This window comes from Triplophysa rosa, linkage group LG22 (assembly GCF_024868665.1).
Source record: "Triplophysa rosa linkage group LG22, Trosa_1v2, whole genome shotgun sequence".
In the NCBI taxonomy this organism is placed as follows: Eukaryota; Metazoa; Chordata; class Actinopteri; order Cypriniformes; family Nemacheilidae; genus Triplophysa; species Triplophysa rosa.
In genome coordinates, this window is record NC_079911.1 from 6,120,992 (window position 1) to 6,148,805 (window position 27,814).

The 27,814-nt window shown below is 37.7% G+C and overlaps 1 protein-coding gene across 2 annotated transcripts; it reads left to right on the plus strand.

Moving 5' to 3' along the window:
- The first annotated feature begins 6,506 nt into the window (after positions 1-6,506).
- fam163ba (family with sequence similarity 163 member B, genome duplicate a) lies at positions 6,507-26,143 on the plus strand. Of its 2 annotated transcripts, none has more exons than XM_057321967.1 (3): positions 6,507-7,290; positions 22,808-22,923; positions 23,670-26,143. In XM_057321967.1, exons 2-3 carry the CDS (start codon positions 22,831-22,833, stop codon positions 24,132-24,134), a joined length of 558 nt encoding a protein of 185 aa, XP_057177950.1. In that variant the 5' UTR covers positions 6,507-7,290; positions 22,808-22,830; the 3' UTR covers positions 24,135-26,143. The 2 variants fall into 2 exon arrangements, with proteins under 2 accessions (XP_057177950.1, XP_057177951.1); XM_057321968.1 differs by having other exon boundaries at positions 6,507-6,914.
- The last annotated feature ends 1,671 nt before the right edge of the window (positions 26,144-27,814 follow it).

Sequence of the window (27,814 nt, forward strand, 5' to 3'; positions counted from 1 at the left end):
GTATTAGCTTGGTTAGCAAAATTCAATTGTTTATTTTGCCCTCTGGACAAACTTTTCTCTTCCAACATCTGCTTGTCGTAAACAAGAGGGGTGCACCAATGGCGGATTTATGCCATGGTAATGCTTCTATCTTGTTTAAATCTTGCATTGCAATAAGAGTTTGGGATATTGATTGTACAATGAGAAACATATTTTAATTTGTTAGAGAATCTGGTAATCTTCTGATAATTGATTGTAGACAACATTTCAACTTGTTAACAAATGTCCTCTTTGAATACGAAAAGAAATAAATCAAATCTGGCCGCATATAACAAAGTTTGAACAATCTGTGTAAAGAATATAAACAATGTGCCAATGTGTTTTGACAGGTTCAAACTGACCCCAAGCAAAAACAGTATGTGAGTGGACACATGCTTTGGAATTGTAAGGTTCTATCTTGTCAAAACTGAGTTATTCACATAATAAAGGGAATAACAGAATTGTTATTCCCTTTATTCTGTGACAACATATTTACATTTTGTGGTGTTTTTCTTTACGTTGTGTACATTTTGGGACTGTTTTAAAAAACAAAAAGTCAAAATAAATGCCAAAACTTTGAAGCTCAATATCTCAAAACTGTTCAGAATGCAGATGAAACCTTATAATTCCAAAGAAGGTGGCAAGATTTTATCATTTAGTCATATTTTTCACATATAGCATATATGCAACATTGTAAAAAGCGCTATATGAATAAAATTGAATTGAATTGATCAATATTAGGTTAATAGGTTAAATAATAGCCATAATTCATCTGTTCAAGGTCATAAATAAGCAGTAGGCCTTTTGTATTAAAAAAATAAAACTCTGCACATTACAGAGCATCACAAATTAAATTAATTATTTAAATAATAGTAAATATGTCTTATATCAGTCATCTTCTTTGGCCTGAATTGGTCAAATATTTGTACTTTGTGTAGTAGCCAAATTAAGCCCACAAATTAAGGTTTGGATCTTCTCAAAAGAAAAATTACAGGTTAACAAATTAAAGCACTCACATTTCAGCAGGCGCAAAGTTTCATTACCAGTTAGAATGCACTAAATACTGTAGAACAAAAGATGCATTCGCTTGACGAGGTAACCATAGCAACTTTAAGATTCTTGATAATTTCCTATTAGGATTATCCGATGGTCTATAAGGCATATATAAAGTCATTATGTATTACTAATTGTCAGATGGGAAACATACCAAATATCAAACAATTAGCCAACTGTGCAAGAAGTACAACTAAACTTTGTTTCATCTTCAACCAGTTGTGTCCCAAAGTTTTGCATTCTATGCATAATTTAGTTCACATACAGTACATTGTGTGTGTGTGTGTGTGTGTGTGTGTGTGCGTGCGTGTGTGCGTGCGTGCGTGCGTGCGTGCGTGCGTGCGTGCGTGCGTGTGTGTGTGTGTGTGTGTGTGTGTGTGTTGCTGTTTACTTGTGGAACAATTACTTCAGTAGTAGTAGGCAGTACATCTGGAGAGGAACACCTTTTACCGGCTATCAAAAAATTAAAAGACATTGAGATGAAACACTTGCACAGTGGTCAATGCCCAGAAGCCACATGGAAACAGACCAGTTGCTGCCAATTGTGTTGCCCCAATCATGAAACATGGATACTGCATTTGAGGAATAAAATGTTATTTCGGTCCCCGTGGCAACGGCAAGATGGTAAGAGAGGAACAGATGCTGATCTGTGCCGTTAATGAAATGATGTTTTAGGGCCAGAGGGGTTTTTGGTGCTCCGGAGACGTGACTGTTCTGTGGGCTGAGAAACAGACCACCGGGCCTATGACACACTAAACCTGGCCTGTTGTTTGACTTACTGTATGTGTCACAACAACAGATGTAACCAGGTTTTTGAATTTTATGATGAAAACGGGAGTTATGTTCATCCATGCAAAATTCACAGTGTTGTTTTGTTACAGTGTATGTTTTGTAAGGAGTTCTGGGTGGTTGTTCACTAGCCACATTTTAAGAAACAAAGCAAGACTCAAGACTTTCATGCATATAGAGTTATACAGCAAGGTTTTCACAGATTTGGAAGTCTGAGTGATAGTAATAAAGGAGCATGAAAGAAGTAAACACAAAACAAATGCTGGAGAAGAGAAAGGAAATTGTCTGGAGAACAAACAAATGGTAGTGAAGATAAATTAAAACAGACAAGAGAAAACAAATTTCCCCAACAGGGATTAGGTTAAACCTGAACTAGGCCTAAATTAAAATGGGATGTTTAAGTCGTTTTTGAAAAAACAAACTTCACAAAAAAAAAACATTACTGTGTGCAGACAAAACAATCGCACTGACATGTTTATGATATGTCAGTGCAAGTTGTTTTCGGTAAACCTAAATGGCTAAAATGTGTTTACCTTGAGTTAAAACATTTCTCAGAATGGCTAAAAAGCAGAAAATAAGGAGAATTAAAATAAGACGATACAAGATTTTACACGTAAACATTTACAATCTATATGTCAATTGTTTGTTGTTAGTAGATCTGCACTCCACTGTTACTGTTTTGAGTGTGTGTTGGTGTTCCTAAATGTTCCTAAATAAAAGAAAAAAATGTTCCTAAATAAAAGTAAAATGTTCCTAAATAAATATTATATTAAGTTTATATATGTTTTATGTATTTATTTATATTTTATATATGTGTCGTATATTTTAAATATATATACTTTTTGGTGGAAATGACCATAGACCGATGAGGAACCATAAGGTAACTTCATTGACCTTGATTTTCAACATGGAAATGTTTTTTTTTCTTTTCAGTCACAAAAGTTCAAAAGTCTTGTAAGAACCTCCAATAACACTCCAGGGTTTAAATTTTGAATTTCAGGTATTTCAATGAGTGCCCTATAAAGGGTTAAACCCATGTCATACAATCTACCAGTGGTGTAAAGTATTGGAGTAAATGTACTTAGTTACTTTACTTAAGTATCTTTTTGGCTACTTTGTAGTTGTACTGAGTATTAAAGATATTAGCAACTTTTACTCTCTACTTAACTACATTTTTGAACAAGTATATGTACTCTTTACTCCACTACATTTGTAATGACTAATGCAATTACGCATTACATTTTGCATGGCACCTATCTTTTTTTTGCAGCAGTTTATTTTTTGCTACAGAATCATTCATATAAGGGCATTGAAGGTACTTCTTGTTAATTTTGCCCTTACTTCTTTATGTGAATACGAGTGCATTATCAGGTAGTTGACAATCGCTGGCATTGACTTTTTAATTTTACCTAACATTATTTTATTTATCCGTTATATTGAAGAGACCTTTTTGAAGAATGTTGGCTTACTTATGAGCACTTGAGCTTAAATGAGACTTGGGTGTTTGTAATAGATGTAGGTTATGGTGTCGACCATGATTTGTTGCAATTTTGAGGTGTTCAGTCTTATTATGATTTAAGAAAATAAATGCGATTGCTCTCCTCACGAATCGACTGTTTCTTGTTTTTCACTGACGTGTCTCTTAAGTGTTGAGGACTAGTGCTGCTTTGAGCCTACATTCAGTATGAGTAAAATACTCAAATACTGTTAAAATCAGATACTCGAAGACTTTTACTGAAGTCGTTTTGGAATTGGTGACTTGTAACTTGTAATGGAGTAATTTTCACTGCAAGGTATCTGTACTTTTACTTAAGTATGGTTTTCAGGTACTCTTTACACCTCTGCAATCTACCCATGTTTTTGTCAAGCTATCTTCTATGAAGTCACAGATGAATTTGTGCCAAAATATTTTACTGTTAGATTTTTTCATACTGTCCGCCATAAAACTTTGATCCAGTTGCACACAAATTCAAAACTGCCGCCGGACAGCATTCGATTGAGAAATGGCTTTGGCTCATGTGTGTATTGTGACTGGTTGCGTCATTACGTCATCACTTATAAACCTTCATTGGCTGTCCTGCTCCGATTGCGTCACACACTAACCTTGAGCTATACGCTCAACGTGCGCTCAAACTTGACTGCGTGCATAACTGGAGCGCGATCGTCAGTGATTTAAACATACAACGATACCGTACGGCTTTAGAAAACTCGAAACGCAACGCAACCTGTTTGTTATGCTTTTAAACTGATTTTGGTCAGCGTTTGCAATAAATACCCATGTCTGACTATTTTCTTGTTGTGTGTTTATGTGGTTGGAGAGTTGGTAGGTTTAGGTTTAGGGTAGGGGTGGGGTTAGGTGCTCTAAAATATTCATTTTGTAAATAATAAACATTTATAAAATCGTTTCAGAGGAAAATCGTGACACTGACACGCATCAAAACTGTTGCAATATGTACCTGACATATTTTGTAGCGCTCCAAAAAGTCTACAGAGGTACGTACTGTATTTCCAGGCTCAATAAAAGATATATACAAAGCAAAGTTGACAAGCATATTTATTGCACCGTCCTAACTGTACAATGCTTAGTTGCCTTTATTTTTTCAATAAAAGACACACACACGCAGAGCTGTCTGTCCACATCACAAGAGAGATGTATTAGACACAAGGTGAAGAAGGGGTAAAATACCAAAACCACCCCAGGTTTTGTATAATACACAGGCTTTTCATAACACATATAGCTCAATTCTCACCATAGGATCAATAATGAATTTTAAAAACTTTCCATTTATCATTTCATAAAGAAAAAGAGACAAAAAGAAAGTGACATGCTGTGGAAATATATTTTTATTAGATACAGCAGAATGTAATTGTGGCTGGTTTAGGGGGAATTATTCATTTTCAGACTGTAAATGAAACATGTCTTTCATTGGGGAGAAATTAATGTTCTTAATTTTCTTCGATTCAATTACACTGAATTACAATCAAGACGCCGTCTAAGCAGAATACATTAACCACCATTAGACCGCAGTCAATGCACCATCTTTTCTGTGGCCATAGAGATGGAGAACAGGAGCACATTATAGACGGGCACTCGCTGTGTGTATCCTACCAGTCATTATCATGTTGGCCAAAATCAATGAGCAAGACTTACAGAAGGGCTCCTGCTTATCTTGGCCTTTATCTTTTTTTTTTTCATCAACACAACAATTTCAGTCCCAGATATCAACAGATAATGACTTGACTGAAATGTCTGAAGCTGACATGATCATCTGCGGAAGAACCTCAACCTACATCAACATTTTGTGTGTGAGAGAGAGGGAGACTGTAAGGGTGGGAGGAATTCTCAACGCTCATCGCTCCAAAGAAGAATTATATGTCCTGTTGACCGTAAACAGCTGCTGGTTCCATCAAATTGCAAATCGGGAAACAGCAATCAATGAAGAATAGAAATATGGCTTACATACTTGTTTTATCGCATTTCACAAACAGCCTACTGGATTTCTTTGAAGTGCCTGAGAAAACGGTTGATGTGAAATACTTTGGCACCTGTAAATGTGGCTAATATTACAGTAATAGATGTAAGTGTTCTGTAAAATAGGATATTTATGATCGTCAAAACAGTTTCTGAGCTTTAATAAGAAATTACATTTAGGATAACTAGGCTTATATTGACTTTGAAGCTTTAAATAGATCGCTGGAATTGTGGAGTACAATAAAACAAGAGGTTTTACATCAGTATAAGAAAGAAAACATGATTTGAAATTGTTGGAAATATATACATACATGTCACATATTGAAAAAATATAATATAATATATAATAATAAGGGATACTACTTTATGTAGTTTTGTATTATTTATTTGAATGTATTAAAAGAGCCGTTTCATGTCTATCCTTGAATCACTTAACTAATCAAGGTTGATGTAGGATATAGAAAGTAATTAGTAATAAGTAATTAAATACTTTTCGGAGAGAGTAATTTGTACAGTAATCTAATTACACTGTTGAATATGTAATTAGTATCTAGTTAATTACTTTTTCAGAGTAACTTGCCCAACACTGATAATAATATAATATACATAAATATTTGGCAAATATATTAAATCCCAAAGCGTACTTAGATGTACTAAGTAGGCCTATAAAGTGTTTTGTCTGTAGTAATACAGTAAAACTATGGTAATTAAAATCTACAAACAATAAAAATTATGGTTATTCCAGTTTTACTATAATAAAACCATGGTTAATTTGGTGGTTCAATGTTTAATCACACTTCGCAAACTGTGCTTTTATGTTTTGTGCTCTTTAAAGTTATTCACGAGTTCGGTCTGTGACGTGTAGATGTTTGATTGGTTTAAAGCGAATTGGCATGATTTTCAGTCAGAATGTATTTTATGAAGTTTTACACTACAGTTCCCATGTATACGTTGTACATTATTATTATTTGGGTTAATATTATTCATGTGTAAAATTTAGATATGCATTTGGCAGATTAATAAGTATGCTTCAGTTATACTCAGTATCTATTCCTGTAGCTAAACCCACAGCAACGTGAACACTGTTGTAAAGTTCAACCCACACATTTATACAAATATTTTAGCGACTTAATAAATCTATCCTAACGTCCTCAGAAAGCTGTGATGAATTTACGATGCTTCTCTGGATTCGTTGAAATCACATCACAGTTCCTGATAGCCGCATATCGTCAGTCAGTGCCGGAACTGTAAAAACGTCTCATCCCACTCCGTGTGCGCTGGCAGATTTACGTCGGACTTCAGCTGCACGAGACAAACAGCGGCAATTATCTGGAGGAAAAGATCGCGCGACACCAAACACATGAGAGCTCGGGGAACACGAGCGGAGATTGTCACGGTCCACAGTCATTTCTCGCACGAGGAGACGAAGGATATCGAGAAAGCACTCACATCTCTAGTATACATGAAGCCTGAGGCGCATTGTGATATGGAGCTGCGAAGGTTTTCGCGTTGCAGTTGAGGACGTTTAAAGACCTCACGGGAGGAATACGGCACGGTTACCGACCACTTCTTCGTATCGCAGGTAACGCAAATTAACGACGGTGTTTCGTGTAAAGGACCACCTGTACAATTCGGTTACCGCTGCAAGTTTTTCTACCCAAAATTAATGTGTATGCAGAACTCAGGATATTGACAATGTTGAAAACTCCACAAAAACGGAAATGAAATACGGAACATTTTGAAGAAATATTTACATCTTAATCGCCTGCGACTGGCAGTACGACTAATTTATTGCCTTTTCTATCCCGTTTTGGACACCAAAAGTGAACGAAAGGCGTCAATCACGTGGATTCCTTTACAGTTCAACTGGTTAAAACTACAATTAATAGATGCTATTTCTCGTCCGAGCCTCGTCACTTGTGCAAATGTGCTCTGGTTCATTTCTAACCTTTCTGTAGGTAAGTTACTGCCTTGCTGGCTACCACACGACACAGTTACAATTTTACGCGATTTATGTGTTTATAATACTGGTTTGGTACTACAAATGTTATTTTACCCCTCTTTTAGTCCGTGAATAGAAATCGTTGCCACGTACGTTACGTTTAATGCGTTCACGTGCTATATTAGGAAACTGTTCTCTGTCCATGGTGCTGAAGTTATGGAAAGTTGAACTGCTAATTTAACTGGACGTAAAATCTGTAGATGCTACACACAATGAATGTATCGTACATAGGTGACTGCTTCATGCTAGAATGCGAGTTAAGTTGAACTTAACTTTGTAATTTTACACAATTTACTGTACATAAAACCTTTGGCAGAAGTAAATAACACTTTATCAAGTTCAGTGAAGTGCAATCTCCTCATTAACGTAACATTAACGTTAAACTTCCATTTGGTCATACTTAGACACATCCAAAAAGACAACCCTTGGTTGCTTTGGTGGGTTCTTAAAACAAAAGTTTACGCTTGATATGAGATTTTGCTGACATTTATTTAATGTACCCATCTTTGCATACACCTCAACTCATGCTCATTTTAAAGCATGGAAAATCATGTCACAAACATCAAAAGCCCTTGAACCCGTATGTCCCGACTCACGTGTGTGTCCAATACTGTAGCTCCACAATCTACCCTCCTTCTGATTGGTTGATGTGATTTCCCATAACCTCTTGAAAGGTGAAAGGGGACTCAGTGATGAAATGAAACATATAGGGGGATGGGCATTTTCTCAATAATAATGTTAAAGAATTCTCTCCACCCCCAGCCATGACCGTTTCTCCATCCTTTACCCCCTCCCCCGTGACATCTCTTTCTTCCTGTCACACACATTAATTGCAAGATGCCCCATTGCAATGAATAACGGAGACAAAGCATGTCTATTTCACAGTGTCAGCTTCAGAGGAACTTTATGTCCGTGTCGGACACTGTATGCGGTTTTTTGTCTGAAGGCAACCACCCATTTCTCCAAGACTATAAACTGCTTTATACACTGTAAAATGTGCAACTGCGCCCGTAAGGAGTTATTTTTGACTGTAAATAACTTTTGTTCGTGTAACCAAATATAGCCAGGATGATTCGATCATTTTTAACTTGAATTAAACATAATGTTACACTTGAAGCAAACTTTTAGAGTACAAGCATTTCATTTAGACTGTAAGGATTTTATTTTGCTCGCAGGCTGATTTATGAATAATTATAGGCAGTCTGTAATAATGACTTCCTATTGCATCATGTGTAAGATTTGTAATATCTTAAAGTCATGCTTTTTAAATTATAGCAGTGTTGTAAAGTGTTTGCAATGGACTACACTTTATTTCAACCATATGGCCTCTCTCTTTTTCTAAGCGTAGGTCTGTTCTCGGAACCACAGCGTCATGCTTTTCCAAGGAACTCAATGTCTTATCTGTCTTTCATAAGTCTGGTCGTACCTCAACACTCCAGAACTGATCTACCTCCCACAACATCTCTCTACGTTCATTTATGTCTTATACTGTTCACCCTCCCCCAAACCCCCTCCCCCACACTGTCTCCTGCCACAAGTCCGTGTCACTTCCTGTGACCGCAGACACAAGCATGAGGTTTCGTTGCACCTGCTGCCCTGAGGATAAACACAATAACCAAAGCATTTTAAAATATAAACATTCTAGATATTGCGTTCTCTATGGCAATACGAAGCAAAGACTCTTTTCAACCAACACGGTCTCACGGGAATTCGTGACATGGTCACGAACTGTAATCTATTCATTCGTGTTCGCGGACACAAATTTCCCCCTTTTTTCGTGTCAGTCAGCACGACTTTCAGTCTAATGTGTTTTAATACGTGGTTTTTTTTTATGTATAAATATATATATCAAGGCAATCTGATGGGAATTCATACCTATTTTACAAGGTGGCTCATTCGTGTGAATTACTATTTCCTACGATCTTATTCATACGTTTTGTAATGATTTCACTTTGCCCCTGTGACGTTAGGTTTAGGGGCGGGGTTAGGGTAGCCATTTATCGTTGCTTTGCCACCTCGTGAAACTTGCGTTTTTAGCAAAATTAGCCTTTGCGGCTGTGATTTTAGGGTTTGGGGTGAGGGTGTTGGTTAGCCACCTCCTAAAATGTGTACGACTTCTTTTGATATCAGGTTATAAATATATTATTGTACATACACACGCGGTCTGTGTATTAAAAATCGTGCTGAGTGACACGAAAAAAGGTCGTGCTGACTGACACGAAAAAAATGGGACATTCGTGTCAATGAACACGAATCAATAGATTCCAAATTTCGTGCCTACGCCACGAACTGCCTTGAGACTGGGTTGTTTCAACATTACGGCTGATGTTATCACCTCCCCCAAACTGTTTAAACAGAATTGGGAAACAATAAAGGTGGTCCCAGAGCAATAACAAAATGGATTATTTCTCACAGCTTTTGGTGTGGAGGAGGTTTCAAAGCAGGAAACACATCTTCTCCACAGAGGAGACTAGACTCCACAGACGCTAGACGTAAATATGTACTGATGGTAGAGTAGATGAGAAACAGCAGCAGAATCCCTTCCGAAACACCGGAATGATTCTGGATGGGAAGTGGCCGCTTTCCATCCGAACAGGCAGAGATATAAAAAGATAGGGGAGGAAAGAAGATATGCTCAGCTGCTCTACAGGATTCAGTCTAAACACACAGACTGTGTTATCTCACAAAAGAGTGTTTTTATGTAACTCCTGTAAACACTTTTATCCATTTCATGGTGATGGAGGAAGGCTGGAGGTTACGTACATGGCAGCAGCAAAAATGGTTTTGCCTTATAGTATATCGACTAGGGATGGGCGATATGGCCCTAAAACTCTATCACGATACTTCCTGGTATTTGTTGCGATAACGATAAAAATGACGATATATCCATAACGCCATCCACCGCTGTTTTTTGCGTCAAGTGATAGTAGCTGCATGTAGTCTAGACCCTCAGAAAAACAAATATTATCAAAAAGTAAAACTTACCCCAAATCAAACAGCTCCTAAAATATACCTACAGTATTTTTGTAAATATAAAATATAATAGTGAGATTCGACTTCAAAAGGTTGTAGTAAAGAAAAGTTAAATGAACTAAAGCTCAATAAACACATCATGTCATACCTAAAACTGTATATATTCTATTGTTGGGTGGAAACGATCGATCGCATCACGCTGTCAATCACTCTCTCTTGAACTGTGTGAACCTTCTCTTCTCACAGCAACATACACTGAATCTGTCTATGACTCGGGCTACAGAAAGAGAACAGAAAAATGTGGATAAAAGAAATCTAATTAGATAATCCATGCTTTTATACGCTCATAAACGTATTTAAAATAACGTAATACAAACTCGCATTGTACTGTATGTAAACAGGCAGCAGTGCTGTGTCGCTATGAAAGCACATGTGGGCGCGAGCTGCGCACGAGACGCTCCGTTCATCCTGTATGTAACAGGCAAGAAATCAGATTAAACCATTTGCGCACGCGCGCATAACATCTAACGAATGTTTAAATAAATACTTTTAGCCAAACTAAATGTTGTGGTGTAACGTATTATGGCTATCAACGAATACTTAACAAACGAATTAAATAAAACGAAAGTGAAACTAAACATTAACTCGGATTCATCTACAGTGCCAACCTAAACGAAATGTAGAGCTTTTAGTGCAAACTCTTTCTCAGCTTCACGTCCGCCCTCCGCTATACCCGTTTTCGCTTCACATAATGAGCTGTGAATGGGTCTCACAAAGAAATACGTCATCAACTAGAATTTATCGTTTATATCGCGGGAAGACTAATTCCTATCGTGTGGGGAATTTCTACCGGTATATCGCAAACGATATAATATCGCCCATCCCTAATATCCACCTCAATCTTTCTCTCTCAAGCACACAGAGACGGCACAAAATCAAGCTTACAACAAAGAGTTGAAACAATCGCCTACAGTACAGTTTCAGGCAAATCCTTCAGAAATGTGGTGTGCAGAAATTTATTCGGAAGCATGTTCTGCATAAATGAATACATGGCAATTTGGTAACACTTATTAACCTTAGTTAATGTTAGTTTCATTATTTACTAAAACATTTTTAACATTAAAAGTTGTACCTGTTAACATCAGTTAATGCACCATGAACTAGCATAAACAACTGTATTGAAATCAACTAACATTAACAAGGATCAATTCATGCTGAAAAACGATACACATACAACATACGATACACATACACGATGGCACACACAACATTTATTTGGGATGTTACAGGAATTAGAATCCATTCTTTTGCATTCATAGAGTGTCAATGAGAAGTAGTTCACACATTATCTTGTTGTTCTTGTATTTACTGTACCAAACGTCACAGGTAGAATACATTTTGAATTGAATATACAAAGTATTTGCAAACATTCAATTCACAGCAGGACAACAATTTAACAACAACAAAAACAGTAAGCGCTTTTCCACCGTTCTAAGCACGGTCTGAAACGGTTACAGTTTGACACAGCACGATGACAAACTGTTCTCGGCTCTGAAAAATCGTGCTAATAGAATGCATGCAGAGACGTTATAGCTCAGTCTCTTGTGTTACCAAGACACCGTGTGACGCATTTGTGTTTACATTCTAAAGATTTCCGTTATCAGCCCTGCGGTGGAAGATAAAACCATTTACGTACCGGCTGACATGGATCGTGCCGTGGAACGATTAAGCGGCGCGATAAGTCATGTGAAATAATTAAACATGACAAAAACTGTATCATAACTTTGGTTTGCTAAGATTAAATTGCGCTAAAAATCTGTGCATGCGCACAGGCTGGCAAGCGCCTCACGAGAGCCCGCCCCAGAGAATCGCCAGTCTTTCTTGATTGACGATTGGCTCGTTTTACTGGAAGGCGGCACTTCCTTCGCTAGAGCGGCCATATTGAGCATTGCATTCCTTGCCATTCATTGTAACGGCAGTGCCACATCTTGTTAATATTAATATCTTTGATATCTTATATATGGACAAAGATTGAACTAACTAAACTAAATTAAAACAACTTGAGGCAACTTAAATAAAAAATCTCAAAATATCTTTAAAAAATCTCAACCAACTCAAAAGATACGTAAATCACATAACATAAATCACATAACAGACTATAGACAGACGAAAACATTGGTCAAGCAATCTTTTTAATAAAGTTAATTTTAATTAACCTCTAAATTGAACATGCATGCTAGGAACTTTGGCAGGTTGGGAAAACTTTTTGACATATTTTGTGCAAACACTCAGATATCTATTGTGTATATCAGGTAGGCCTATCTTATTGTGTATACACAAAACAATATATTGTTGAATCTTTACAGTGTATGGATTTGCTTCTGTGTGGTCAAAATAACATTCAGATTCAAAATAAAGTGACATCACATGGGTGTTCAACGTGCACATTTAAAGTCATGCCCTACACCCTTCAGAGTACTCACTTTAAGTGCTCTGCCCTTTAGAGTGTTCAAGGCACAGTCTTTCTAGTAATATATAGTAGTTATAAATAGACAGTTATACATTTGGGATGGTAAGCGCTGTTCAGCAAATGCAGAAAAGACAAGATGACTCAGGCACCCAGAGGTACACAGTATAACAAGGTTGGAGTGTTGGCAGGTAAATCATGCAGTCCACATTTAGCTTATAAAAATTGGTTGGTGGTTGCTAAAAAGTTGAGAAAAGAGCCCACGCTAATGATATTTTGGTCAGCAGACATGATCGTTTGTCAGGTAAACGTCCAGTTGCTTGGAAAAGTAACAACATACCTCCACGACAAGCTACAGGATTTGAGGTGTGCTTGTCCAGTGTGTGAAGAAACGTGAACCAAAGTTGAATACTTCGGGTTAGGGGTTTGTTTAAATCCATAGCAGGCCAATTCAGTGATGTTTCTTATTAAAAACACTTTAACAAGGGTGTAATCTTGTTTAACAAGGGTGTAATCTCATAACAGTTTGTAGTATTGGGACTAACCTTTAGTTCATGAGCCAGGCTAAACTTGAAACATGAAAATAAGAAAGGTTCTGGACTGGTTGAATTTAGTAAAGACAGATGATGTGTTTGTGTAAAAAGAGTTTCATACTTTAAATCTAATACAAAAGTTTGTTTTTGTGGTGTAGGGAATTAGTAGTGTCTAATTAATCTACGCCGCACATACTTTAATGATACGACACAATAATTAAGCACTAAATGGATAAAACGCTAGAACACCTGTAATTTACAGCCATTTTTAAGCATTATGGAGATTGACTGTGTGTGGGTGGGAAGCACTTAGACAGCATACCTGTTTGCCGTTTCCATGGTGATAAGATGCCACTTTAAGAGTCCTCGCAGGATTTCGCTTTTTATAGAAAGAGGGCGTAAAGACTAGAACCAACAGACTATTTGTGCCAAAGTGATGTTATGTAACACTATTCTAATGTCATTTATCAAATCTGATTGAACAGGAGTTCCAAAAGCGTTGATTTAGGATCAGATGAGTATCTAAATTAGATCTTGAAAAATTATTTTTACATTTTCTGAAGAAAAGTGTTTTTGCAAAACTCTTTGTCATAGGATGTTGTGGGTGGTTGCCAGGGCATTGCTGTTTGATGCTAAGGTTTTATTATTGCTTTTAATGTATTGTACTGTTGTTTTTATGGTGTGCTGGTTGTTAAAGCGATAGTTTACTCAAAAATAAAAATGATTTTATCATTTATTTACTCTCATGTCGTTCCAAGCCTGTATGACTTTCTTTCTTATGAAGAACACAAAAGACATTATTTTGAAGAACTTTGGCAACCAACCTTTGGCCCCATTGACCTCCATTGTATGGTGCAAAACCACTGAGACATTCCTCAAAATAATCTCATATGGTTTTGATTGACACAAGGGTGAATAAATGATGACAGAATTTTCATGTATTAATTATTGACCTACTGTAAGTAAAAATAAATCCATGCAGTGTCTATGATATTATGGCCCCATACAGTCATGTATGGATCCGGTCCCACCGTCAGCGTAAGTCTATGGGATTTTTTATCCCATTTAATATATCATAAATCTATATAAAATCATATATTACCACTTAGCAAAATTAAGCACACCCCTTCAACAAACCTCACGATTTAAGGTATTATTCAGTCAGTCATATCACAAAGGTGCGGAACTAGTTACGCCTGTGTGTTATTCCACGTCTCCTCAGTTCGTTTCCTTAACTTTGTTATACTGTGTCCAATTGCATGAGCAAACCAATATATAAAACATTGCATCAGTACACAGAGGCATTGAATCGTGCTTTGGTTTATTTACATGAGATATGCATTACTGCACATTTTGTGTAATCCACTCTTTCCGCTGTTGTGTGGATGTGTTTGTGATATTATTCCTTACATTAGGAAAAATCTGCGTTGGTTATGGGAATACAAGTCCCTGCTGCCATACGTTTGGATCGATGATGGTTTAACATCAGGTCGTTATAGACTCAAGAGAAGGCGTGAGGAGATATGTATGTCTTTATTAGTGTGGGAATGTATTATATAATGGCATACCTGCAGGCCCCATCCTTCAGCGCACATGCACTCACGACGGACTCGTCAAATAGGCCTGTGCAGTAGCCGTGGGGTTGCCAAGGGTAACGCTTTATTTCTCACGAACCACAAATAGAAAGATTATGTATGGAGCATATGGCACTACAGTTATTCATGGCAGTGTGCTTTTACTGAGTTTGAGGCATGAGTCAGAAATGAAAATAGATTTCTTGTATAAAGTCATGGATTTGTTTTGTAATTAATGTGGTAACGTCTCTTCAGCATGATTATGTATGTTAGACCAGCACTTACTAGCATGAAAACTACGCAAGGTGGCACATACATATTTAAACCTCATTGTGCATGCAAGGTGCATTACGCTTTTTAGTGCATTGCTCTCTTGAAGTGTACTTGATTCTGTGTTGAGTCACAATGGATTGAATCACAGTCTTATCGCTTATGCAGACACGAACGACCTTTGTTACAGGTTTATGTTTCCGTATTCATGTCTCCTGTCAGATTGTGGTATTATTTTGTAACGTGAATGGACTTGCCATACATTATGGAAATGCCTTCTCATTTCTTTACACAGCAAAGCACACACAGGGAAATGTGACATGCTCTATTAGAGTGCTGGAAGGCGCAATGGGCTATTTAAAAAAAAAGCATTTTAGGAGGACAAATAAATATGTAGAAAATCATAACACAATTTACAACAAAACAAACCTGTGGTCTCATTAAACGTACACATAGGGTCTAAAAAAATCTAAACATAAAAAATAAACATAAAAAGCTTAAAAAATGGCAGATGTGCTTTTCTGTTGCTAGGAGGTTCTTTCATTTTTACAGTTGAGTTAGTTACCTTACATTATTATGTTTGTCAGGTATGCACAGGTGCTGTACAATATGGCTATTTAAAGGGATAGTTCATCCAAAAAATCATCACTTCCTCACCTCATTCAGAACCTGTATATGACTCATAAAGGTGCACAAAAGAAGATATTTTGCGAAATGTCTAAGTGATTTTGTGTCCATATAGGCTACCTGCCACAGGTGACTTTTAACCGCTTCTGTCAGGTTGGCGGGTTGGAATTTCAATCCCTTGGGGATATATACATCTACCCAGTTGTCATAAAATAATCCACAACAGCGTGATCAGGAATAACTGACTTGAGAATGACCGATCAGAATAAAGCGATTCAGAGAGCATTTTAATAAATTTCATGATAAAATGTGTGCATATATTACATGTAAAGGAGCAATGTTGAGATTTTAGAGGCATCTAGTGGTGAGGTTGCGAATTGCAAGCAACGGCTCACTCAACCGCTCCCCCCTCCCTTTCGAAGCACTACTGCAGTTCTCACAGGCAGGGGCGTAGCTACATGGTGGCCATGGGTGGCCATGGCTACCCCTGAATGATGGATGGCCACCTATCTGGCCACCTCTGTTGTGCGAAGCAGTTTTGAGATGCGTGTAGGAGTTTACAGAGTGCTGCGCAGATCATTTAGCGAATGCACTGAAAGTAACGCGAGAACATTACTCTCGCGTTAATATGATGTCATACGCTGACGCACTGACGCAAACAGTCTGAGTGCTATTAGCTGAACAGCTGCTAACCTCTTCGCTTCGTGACAGTGTACTGTCTGTGTACCATGGAAGTTCATCGCGAGCAGAAGGATCAGGGTAGGGTTGCACCAGCCATTCCTAAGATCTTTCTTAAACATGAACGTATAGTCCACACTAGAGGCTTAGTAACTACTACTAGCTAGTTTGTAACTAAATCTGTATGTTATTCGGTTGCACCATTTGGTCTTAAGGCAGAACGTAGCTAGTTCGTAAGCTCTCCGTAAAGTAATGCGTAGTCGCATAATATGACGTTTACCTTCAACAGTCCAATAGATTAAATTCGTGAGAAAAAGTTGTGTTGAAATGTTGTGAATTTCAAAACATTCTTGATTTAAACTTATTTTACCTCACATAATAACGGTAAAAACGGTATATATGTAACGGAGGCCAGCTAGTGAAGAGCTGTGCAGTGTGTAAAACCTCACTCTCCGACCAACAGTGACGCTCTAGCGACAGACGCTAGAGACTGCGGTCTTTAGCCTCCTCGTTAGAGCGCCCGTCTCCCATTCGGACCGACGCCGGTTCGAGGCCCGCGCAGAGCGGGGCGAGTACGACCGGTTACATATAGAATACTACCTTTCATGAATAACATATTTAAAAGTAGATTAATAAACAAATGCTGTTTAAAACAATACAGCCTACTTAATGCAATAATAAATGACATGCAATATGGGTGATTTCATTTTACTGCCAACCGCCAATTAAATAAAAAGATTATTTCATTTTGACGTGCACAACACAGGCAGATATACACACACGGAGGCGCGCTAGGACGGTTTCAAGCCGATTCCAAGCCGATCTTCTGTTGCCCGTGAGGCGGGCAAGAACGTCACAGCCGTCAGTACACTCAAAGCCGCAAGTAAACATGTAAACGTGCGCGCGCACAGCTTGTCTTTCACGGCTCGTTTATACTCGCATGTGGGTCCACCGGACCGCGAGTCTCTGCTGACTGACACGCATCTCTCATGTCCGCTGACTGCACGCGCGTGCACACGCTTCATGTACTGTACAGACAAAAAGGTGCACTGTAGTTCATCTCGCTGCTCCGTCTACATGGGGTATGTATGCTAACAGTGATGCTATTAGCATCATGCTAAACTCTGACACATGCTAAACTCATGTTGAAGTCGTTCACTCTGTGTAAAACAAACGTAAATTCCATTCAACCTGATTGCTTGTCTTATGTTAAAACTGTGGTTATTTCACTTAGGTAAAACGACATTCAACACGACTTCTGCTTGTTTTTAAAAATCCAAAATATAAAAAAATGAATAAATCAACCAATATATGTGATATATATCTGATTGAGTTCTTTACTAACACAAAAAACTGCAAATACATATACATCTTTAGAGTAGAATTCACTCATAAGATTTTTAACTTTTTTATTGAAGTTGCAGCAAAAATCAACCCACTTCTTTTAATACTACAGACACAAGATAAAGACAATTTATTTTACATTTCAGAAAAAATGAAATAAAGCAATGTTAGTTTCATAAACAGAAACAGACGAGAATAAAGTTGAAGTATTTTATTGTTATCTTAGACTTTTGTGAGAGGAGTACAAAAATGAAAAAGGTAAATTAAGTGACATGTTTAGTTATATTTTATTATTTGTACTTCTTTTCAGTCACAGAGTTCTTCAATTTAAGAGTTTAGTGTTTAAGAGAAGATTCTGTAATTTAATGCAGCTTGGAGAACTGCATTTGGGGAAATTAGGGGAAATTGTAATGTTTAATCATTTATTCAATGAAAAAAAAAAAGTGTATTGAAGAAAAGTTAATATGGTTTTATATACAGTATACTGTCAATTATAGTTTGTGGATAGAAAATCGGAATCGGCAAAAATCGGAATCGGCAGGTTTCACTTGTAATAAAATCGGAAATCGGAATCGGCAAAGAAAATTGCAATAGGTGCATCTCTAGTATTTACAAAACGCGCTCTGTATGCAGTTTGTCCGTTTAGGGCTACTGTAAATTCCATGTAAGGGGACCTGCGGTGTATGTAGATAAAAATAGCTCATTCTAAGGTAATAAAAACATAACGCTTCATTATGTAAGGTTTTTATACACCTCTGAAGGCATAGTTATGTATATTATATTGCATTTCTGTCAATAGATCTTCCAAAAAATTACGAATTGGACCTTTACAGTACATGCATGGGCAATTTATAACACACCAAAGACACAGAAAAACAAGTATTTACGCCATACGACCCCTTTAAAGCCGAATAAGAGCGTGTGTGAACAAGCCATTCGACTTTGTTTAAAAACAGTTGCAAAGAAAAGAGCAATACAACTCGTAACTTAAAAAGGCTTCTAAAACATAACCATCCCACACAAGTTTGCTTTTGGTACTTTTGTATTATGACGTCATATTTTTGCTTTGTGCTTGTATGCTGCACAGTTCACCGTACAGCAAAGCTGTGTTGTGTTTTTACATGAATATTTCAATTTAAAGACCTTTTTCCTTACATAGTTCACTCAAAAATTTCATAATTTATGTTAATTCAAATATAATTTATTCGACCATCATTTATTTACCCTTATGTTGTCGTAAACCTGCATGACTCTTTCTCTGCTGTGAACACAAAAGACGATATTTTGAGAAATATGGTTTTGTGTCCATACAATGGAAGTCAATAGTGTTTAACATTGTTTGGTTACCAGCGTTGTTATAAATATCTTTCTCTAAGTCTCTAAGCAGAAGTAAGAAAGTCATACAGGTTTAAAATGACATGAGGGTGAATAAATGATTTTGATGAATTTGATGAGCGAATCTTTACAAATCTATTGTTTCCATTAATAATATCAACAATCAATCTTCACTGTGTGTGCGTAAGCATGTGTGTTGTAAATAATTAAAGCTACATGTGATATGGCAGCATATTCTTCATGCGGTTATCAAATTAAGCCGCTCCCCTGAGAGGTGTATGAGACAGACTGCACCGCACTAATGCATAACCTGTTTGCCTTCATTGAATTACGGCTACATGTGTTCATGTGAGCTCTGTCTGTAAATACAGCATTGTTCATAGTGTTTACACCTCACTCTTTGCCTATTAAAAAATCTAAGAATTCATTCGTCCCTTTTCAATCCCGGACTCACATTATTACAGATCTTTACAGGTCAGCGGTCATAAACAAGGCCGTCAATGGTGCGCCAACGTCATTAGCGACTGATTTCTAGCTTCTGTTAAGCCCAGTATCAAACATTAGCCCCGACGTGCGATTGATGCGTCTCCTGACTGCCTTTTTCGCAAATCAAATGAAAACCACCAGTCCTGTTTCATTTCCTACCCGGATCGATCGATTGCGTTCGGCCACTGGTGGAATCAGATTAGAAAGGCCTAATTCGATTTTTGAGAGCAGGTACAAACTACTTGAGGACAGCTCTGCTGATTGGCTGAGACAGATGCCTGTCAAGGCAGTCAGATATTCGTTTAAATGAGGCCGAGAGTTAAAGAGCAAATGCGACCGGTGTGCATCCATGTGCTCAAATCCCAGTGGACTCCAGAGATTTATACCCCGTTATTAGTGAAAAGTACAGGAATTAGCGTTTTGTGTGTCCACCCCTCAGGACTCCCGCATGCACGTGCATTACGCTTCCTGGTTTATTCTCAACGGGGTTCAATTCATCTAGGAGCTTGATGGAGGTTCGTGTCTAAAGAGCAACCAATAGAGGGAATAAGATAGATGAAGCTCATTACGCTTTTATTGCCATTACATGAGATTACTTGGCTTGTGCTTCTCGCAACCTGAACAAGGCTGACTTAAGGTTGTTTCACTTGGAGCGTGGCGGGCTTCAAAATCGGCCCACGGCTCGAATTTGGTTAGCAAGGATGTTTTTGGCTTTTTATTTTGGTACACTACCTGGTAAACTTCTGAGGGATCATTTTGTTAAATGTATGACACAAGCATTTTTTAATATAGATTTCTTTATATTCTTTACAGCTCGTGTGAAATGACAAAATTGGTCTACCATGAGCTCTGGCTGCTTCGTTACATACAGCTAAACCTTTTAACTCTTTTCTACATCCCTCTTTAAGATTATTTCAACATGTGAATGTGTTCAACTTGTGTCATTTCACATGGTTCAGTAGGTAAATGTGTTCATTTCTCAAAGGACGGTGACATTTGAATAAGGCTTAAGGGTCAGTTGACCTTGCTTTGTCTCACTGAGGGTTGTTAGGTATTAATACTCATTTTACCTCACTACCTTCTACCATTTATTTCATAATCTGTCAACTCCAGCGGCGGTTTCTTTTCTTTCATGTCTAATCCCAGTGTGCAGTTGTAAGAGCACTGTAATTAAACAGAGACCGTTGACCAGCAGCACAATGTCGCTTGTTCTGGTACTTTGGCAGGAAGGGTACTGCACATGTGACGTTGATAAAACCACAGTTTGTTTACTTCAGGTGATATTTAGAGGCAGATGGATATGAAATCATTGAGGCTACAATGTATCGTTTCAGGTGGTACATCATGCAAATAGCATACATTCTAAAAATAACCACCTACACTCTAAAAAATGCTGTTTCAACTAGGGATGCACGATAAATTATCGTCCATATCGGTATCGGCCGATAAATGGTCATTTTTAATGTTATCGGTATCGTCTGATAATAAAATTTAGGCCGATATATTATAGCCGATAAATTATATATCATTTCCTCTGGTTGAACCACTTCAGCTGCACGCAGCAGTTAACAGTTAAAATCCAGTACAGTACTGTCTTTCTGACGTGATCATTCACTTACTGTTATTAGCAAAACATTGTTGATGTAGTATGTAGATATTTATGAATGTGTAAGGAACAAAAGCATAATGTTTGAAGCTGACTGCTGTCTGAATGCTTTCTGTCTTGAGACCTGTTAGACTTGTGGCTAATGAGAACACCTTTCTGGGTTGCTCTGGAAGAACATCTTTAATTAGTTTATGAAATAAACATTATACCAGAAAAGTTTAAAAGTTAAAGAATCTTTAATTAGTGTAAAGTGGGCTTGGTACATTATTTTCAGGGGGGAAAAATAATTTTCAGTCTCGGAAAATGCTATATTAATATTTAGATACTGTATATCGGGAAATATATCGGATATCGGCTTACAATGTTCAAGAATGATCGGTTATCGTTATCGGCCAAAATTTGCATGTCGGTGCATCCCTAGTTTCAACTCAAGGTTGGGTAATCCATTTTTTAATTCTAGATGACGGTTTCATCGGACGTACGTGCCTGGCCCGAAGTTAACTTCGGGTGTTTGGTTATAAACCTATATTTAGTTCATATTAATATTAGTTAATATTAGTGAAAAACTAATATATTAAATATTAAATAACTAAATATTTCTAGTAACAAAGCAGAATGAAGATCTTGTAAATATTTCGTACATTTTCTAATTAGTTTATCAAAGATTTCATTAGACGTCATTACAGAATGGTGCATTTATCCCAAGCGTTCCACAAAAGTATCTGCTCAATGTCAATAAGATCTTTAATTAAAAATGATTTAGTTCTCTTTTCATCATCCACATTTTGACTGACTGACCTTCTTTGATAGTATCTATGTCCTCATTTATATCAGTCATCTTGGTCAGTGGGGATCTTTGACCTTATCGCCACATTTGTTCTGTTTCTCTCTCTCTCTTTTACCATTTGTTCTGCCCATTCACATTCATCACACCGTCTATGAGGATTTTAAACACAGGTGCAGGGAAACATTTATCACGCCAAAATGACCATAACAATCTTCTGAAACATTTATTTGAACCTATTGGAATTCAATAGCACACATAGTGATATTGAGGGTTACCTTTGATCAAGACAAAAATGACCTCATCTGTCATTCCAAATCTGCATGATTTTCCTCCTGGAAAACACAAAAAGGATGTTTTCTACACAATTGAAGTGAATGGGTTGTCAAACTTCAAAAATAACAACAACCAAATAAATAAATAAGTTTGAGAGTAGTTTATATGCTGTATTCAGTCTTCAGAAATCATATCTTCAAGTCATATCTCCCCCCTTCTAACTCTAAAATCTCTGCATTTAGAAAAGGAAATATGGCACAACAGGAATGCAATCACATGAGAAGCAAAATGCAATATTAGCAATATTTGCGTCACTCCTTCTGTGAGACCCCTTTCATTTCAATAATACATGGGAGCTTTGCTATAGGGGTGTGGTCTTTCACTGAATGTAAAAAAGCACCTTGATGTATTTTCACTAGAACTAAGAAAAGCAAATGTTTTTTTGGGGGGGGGTGAACTGTCCTTTTAAATCTGCCCCAATGTCTAACTCTATAATACATTGTATTTTTCTCTTTCACAGGGTGTTGATGGAGAGCCTTTCGAATGACAGCCGGGACAGTGGTAATCACAGGTGGAATTCTAGCTACAGTAATCTTACTGTGCATTATTGCTGTACTGTGCTACTGTAGACTGCAGGTGAGACCTCGAGGGCAGCACAACACTGCTCACAGATATCATTTCTTGCCATTGTTTTGCTCTTTTGTATGTTTTTCTCATCTGCAGCACTGCCACTCTCGCTTTTGTAGGTGTAATGCTGCGATTTGCTGCCTTTTCTTTTCTTAGAAAGGAGTGACATGGCCTCTTTCTTTAGCTCTCAAAGGGTTTCACCATGTACCCTTTGAAGCCAATAGCTGCACAAACACTAACACTAAAGTTACATCTAGTAATATGAGAAATACATTTTTTTTAATTCAGTTCACCTTTTGGTAGGAGACTAAAATGTGACAAACACAAATACACCTGTAATGATTTGTGCATATCTGTAACATCACGTACGGTATATCATGGTATAAAATGTCATCTTTTATATCTAAGGGGCTGGGAAAGCATTGGCGTTTTGTTGCCAATTAAACGAATAATTTGTTACAATAATGTCGCTGCTGTTCTTCTGAAACCTCGTATCTCCATTATTTGTGATTTTTTTTGCAATAAATCGTTATTATTAGTCACCCTTTGTGTTTGTCACTGGGTTTTGCAAATATCTAACCGATAAAAAGTGTTCAAAAGTGCTTGTCAACTTCGACAACACGGTATTTAAACATTTTAAAAGTTTTTTCCATCTCCTGTAAAACAGCAAATTTGGACATCCGAGGTTTTGAAACGACAGTGACCATATATTAAATCATCTTTAAACCAACACTTTCCCAAACTCCATGTTTTAGTACTATTGCTGTAAGAAGGAGGAGTCGGAGTCAGAGGAGGAGGAGCCTGACTTCGCGGTTACGTCTCGCTTGCCGCCGGTCCACTCCAACCACAACATCCTGGCGGCGACCGTCCCCGTGGCAACCGCCCTCAATGGGCCCGCCCTCTTCACCCCTCCACCGGCTCGAAAACTGACACGCTCGCAGACCTTCTGCCCATCCTGCACGCATTACGAGCTGCCGTTTTACCTGCAGCAGCCGGAGGGTCTGAGGAATGGCGGCGAACGCATTAGCTACCGCAGCGTGCATCAACAAGATTTGGGGCTACCCGCTCGGATACCCACCCCCCTGCCCACACAGTTTCCCACTCAGTTACCCACCCAGCTGCCGACACCCCTAGCCAGTTACCACAAACTAAACCTCAGCCGCTCGGTTACCATGAGGGAAATGTTCACCCGGAGCTGCAGCATTAGCACGGACGTGTAGCCACTTTTGTGACGTCCAAATGGTTTATGCTTGCAGAGGCAACAGAAAGTCAAACATTGTTAATCAATGATTTGTAAAGCTCTACTTTTTGCCTGCGTAAAGACAATGGCGTCTGGCAAGTTAGTGTCGAGTATTTAGGATGAAATCTCAGTGCATTTGTTTGTAACGGGCAGCTGATGCCCATGCTGCTAAAGAACTAGAGGACGATGGGGTGAGACCAGCAATGCTGGCGTCCTCGCCCTTCCTCAAACCTTATACTTCAGTTCTCGTTCCTTTGTGTTGTGGTTTTGATCGTCGACACGAAGTCAAGCAGATGATCATTTTTATGCTCACAATTTTCAAAGGAGATGCAGCAGTACAATGAAAATGCTGACGTGTCATTTTTGAATATAGAGTCTTGATCGAAACTTTTCTAATGTTCATGTAGCGTACGTATTGAATGGAATTTTAGCAGAATTATAGTTCGAAATAAACGACAGACTTGATTTTAACAAACCAAACGATTGCAATAAATCTGCTGAATTAAAACACGATCTCAGTAGACATGCCGTGTTTCGATTATACAGTAACATGATGGGATGAGAGGCATTATTTTTTACAGACTCTGCTCTGCGTGCTGTTATAAATATTAATAGATGTTTAAATCGCAAACGATTTGTTTTTGGATGTTTTCTGCTTTGGTCACATTTGATACCTGAATGGGTCAAAATGTTGCTTCACTTGCATTTATACGACATAACTATAGGTGATTTACACGTTTCTTAATTATTTTACAAATCCGGATGTGAAATCAATGCACGGGCCGGGGAGCTGGAATCTGAATTTCAAGGGCTGCATTTGATCATTCTAAACGCTGCTTGTTGGACTATGAACAGAACATCTTCTGCCAGAAGGCTTTCTTTCCTCTAATGTTCATGCGTACAGAGGCTTTCATTAGCCTATTTCCTGCCTTGATGTGCAGATCAGTGGGACGAAAAACAACTTTCCACTTTTAAATAACGACAGTGATTATTATTGGTTTTATTCTTCTGTTGTTTCTGGAATCCTTTGGTTTGACAGTGATGTTTTATGGCAGTGTGGAGCTCCACACTACAGTCCTACAGGTGATTTTTGACTTCTGTGGTCACCGTGTGATTGTGTTGTGATTTCTAGCCTTGTTCTTCTCTATCACGCATCATGCGTGGCTTTCCTCCACGCTCTCTCATGTGCACACACGTTACAGTGCCTGTATTATTATGATTTGTTGCATTGCTAGTTTATCACAGTATTTTTGTTTCAGCCACCAGTAGATAATATTGTTTTCATGTTCTATAGTGATGCCGAAATGTTACTGTATTGGATAAATACAATTAAGAACACAATGTGGATAATAAATTGGATGAAATGAATAATAATGAACAGTGGCTTATGGGATTTAAATTCAATTGCTTACTGGACAAGCTTTGCTGGTTCTTATCTTGGATATTTGTCAATACGTTTTGCAGACACGTCAATGATTAAAAGCTTCAGGAGAAGTTTAGTGTCCACCCAAAAATGGAAATTCTGTCTTCATTTACTCACCCTCAAGTTGTTCCAATTGCAAATCTGTATAGATTTCTTTGTTCTGATGAAGATATTTGGAAGAATGCTTGAAACCAAACCATTCTTGGCCACCATTGACTACCATAGTATAGGAAAAATTGCTTTATACATTTCGTTTTCTGTTGAACACAAAAGAAGATATTTTGAAGAGTGTAGGACAGCAAACAGTACTGGGGCACTTTTGACTACCATTGTCATTTTTCCTACTATGGTAGTCAATGGTGGCCAAGAACTGTTTCGTTACAAGCATTCTTCCAGAAATCTGTCTTTGTGTTCGTCAGAACAAAGAAATGTTTACAGATTCGGAACAACTCGGGGGTGAGTAAAAAATGACAGAATTTATATTTTTGGGTGAACTGTCCATTGTCTGAAAACTTCACAAAATTCTGTAACCTTTTGTGGGTCAATGACAATAAAGTCTTCTTAATAATAAATTATCTTCTTTTCTGTCTCGTGATGTATATCCAAGTGCAGCGGCTTCTGAAATGAGGGAAAAAATAGGGCGGGACTTGATTTTGTTGCAGTGAAATTAAAAATGTATCAACCACATGACACAACAAAACTGAAACAAAAATGTTTAGAGGTTTTGTTAACCACAGACCTTATTTCAGGCATTTAACCAAAAAATCATTAAAAATGGCCATTGACTTTGGGGCGATGGAACTGGATGTGCTAAAATGCTAACCCGCTTCTGGGTGTTGCATACAAAAATAAGTCATCCCTGGGGCACTAGAGGCATGAATACTGAAGACAACCGCAACTTAATATTTTACATTTATTTCTTAATACTTATTTAGCGACAAGAAATTGGGACAGATGCATCAATTTTACGTATAAAAATATTAAATAAATAAATATTGCATTTAAGATTATTTTTAAATGATTAACAGTCACTTAGCAATGAATAATAACACATGTTAAAACACACACAAAACAAAAAAATAAACAGGTCTAAATAACAGTAAGTCACTGGAGGCTATATTAATTAAAAAGAAATATATATAAACTGTTTTTTTATTTATTTTCACTAAAATAAATTTTCTCCCTGTGCTAAACTATATGACACCATAATATACTCCATCATTTGGCTGGCATGGCCGGGCCACAGGAGGAGAAGTGATGTTTCATGACATGCCTGGAATTATCCATCCTGAGACGAATCTCTTTCTCCCTGTCAATGATCTCTCGCCCTGTCTGCATTCGCTCACCGTCTGTACCGAGGCTGTGCTAAAAGAGTGCGTGTCGGCTTGTGTGTTGACAGTGACAGGTGTTAGGTTCGCTGCCATATGAATTACAAACATGATGAAATGCAAATAAGATGCGGTTTGCACTGTGCACACAGCTATACACTGTCCTGTAAGACTGGGCACTGGATTCTGTACTACAGCGCTGTTGGCGTACGCTGTTCTTAGATCAGCACTTTGGTCTAAGATTGTGGCAGACCCTTTCAAAGATAAAGGAAATGGAGGTCAGTTTCTCTGCATTAGCTTGCTTTCCTTTCCAGCCATGCCTCAGACACAGCCAACTAAATACCACTTAGGTCTTCCGGTGACTACAGCAAGAGATGGAGATTAAAATATGACACAACAGGATCTCACAATGTCTACTTTTGAGAGAGAGCCCACCACAGGTATGTACTGTGTAGGCTGAACCCAGAAGAAGATAAGGGAGCGACTCAAGAGAATAAATGAAAGGGTCTGGCCAAATAAACTAATTTGTTTTTTCCTTTTGTTTATTTTTTCTCTGAGCCAAAACCCTTTGACACTGCCCAGTCAAGCCAAACAGCTCTCTATACATTTACTGCAGAAATTGCCACAAAGCAGAAGGGTAGGACTGTGGCCTTGAACAGATATCACATACAGGAAATACTGAGTCAGCGTGTCTTAATGTCTACAGTAAGATTAATCTGCAGCAAAGGGAGGTATTTTGCTTTGTTACCTATGGTTACATCAGAAACCAAACGTCATAGGTGCATTGTTGTGAAAAATCACCTCATATGTCATTAAATAACATCATTAACTTATACTTCTTTAACAATAACTAAATCTATGACCTTTAAAGGAGAGATGTGGCAGAGAAAAGAGGAATTGCTCTTTTTT

What these genes read in the sequence shown, in the direction of transcription:
- fam163ba (XM_057321967.1), top strand. Translation starts at nt 22,831, where the DNA reads ATGACAGCCGGGACAGTGGTAATCACAGGTGGAATTCTAGCTACAGTA. An exon ending in TGTGCTACTGTAGACTGCAG is followed by an intron (nt 22,924 to 23,669) that starts GTGAGACCTCGA and finishes TCCATGTTTTAG; the next exon opens with TACTATTGCTGTAAGAAGGA.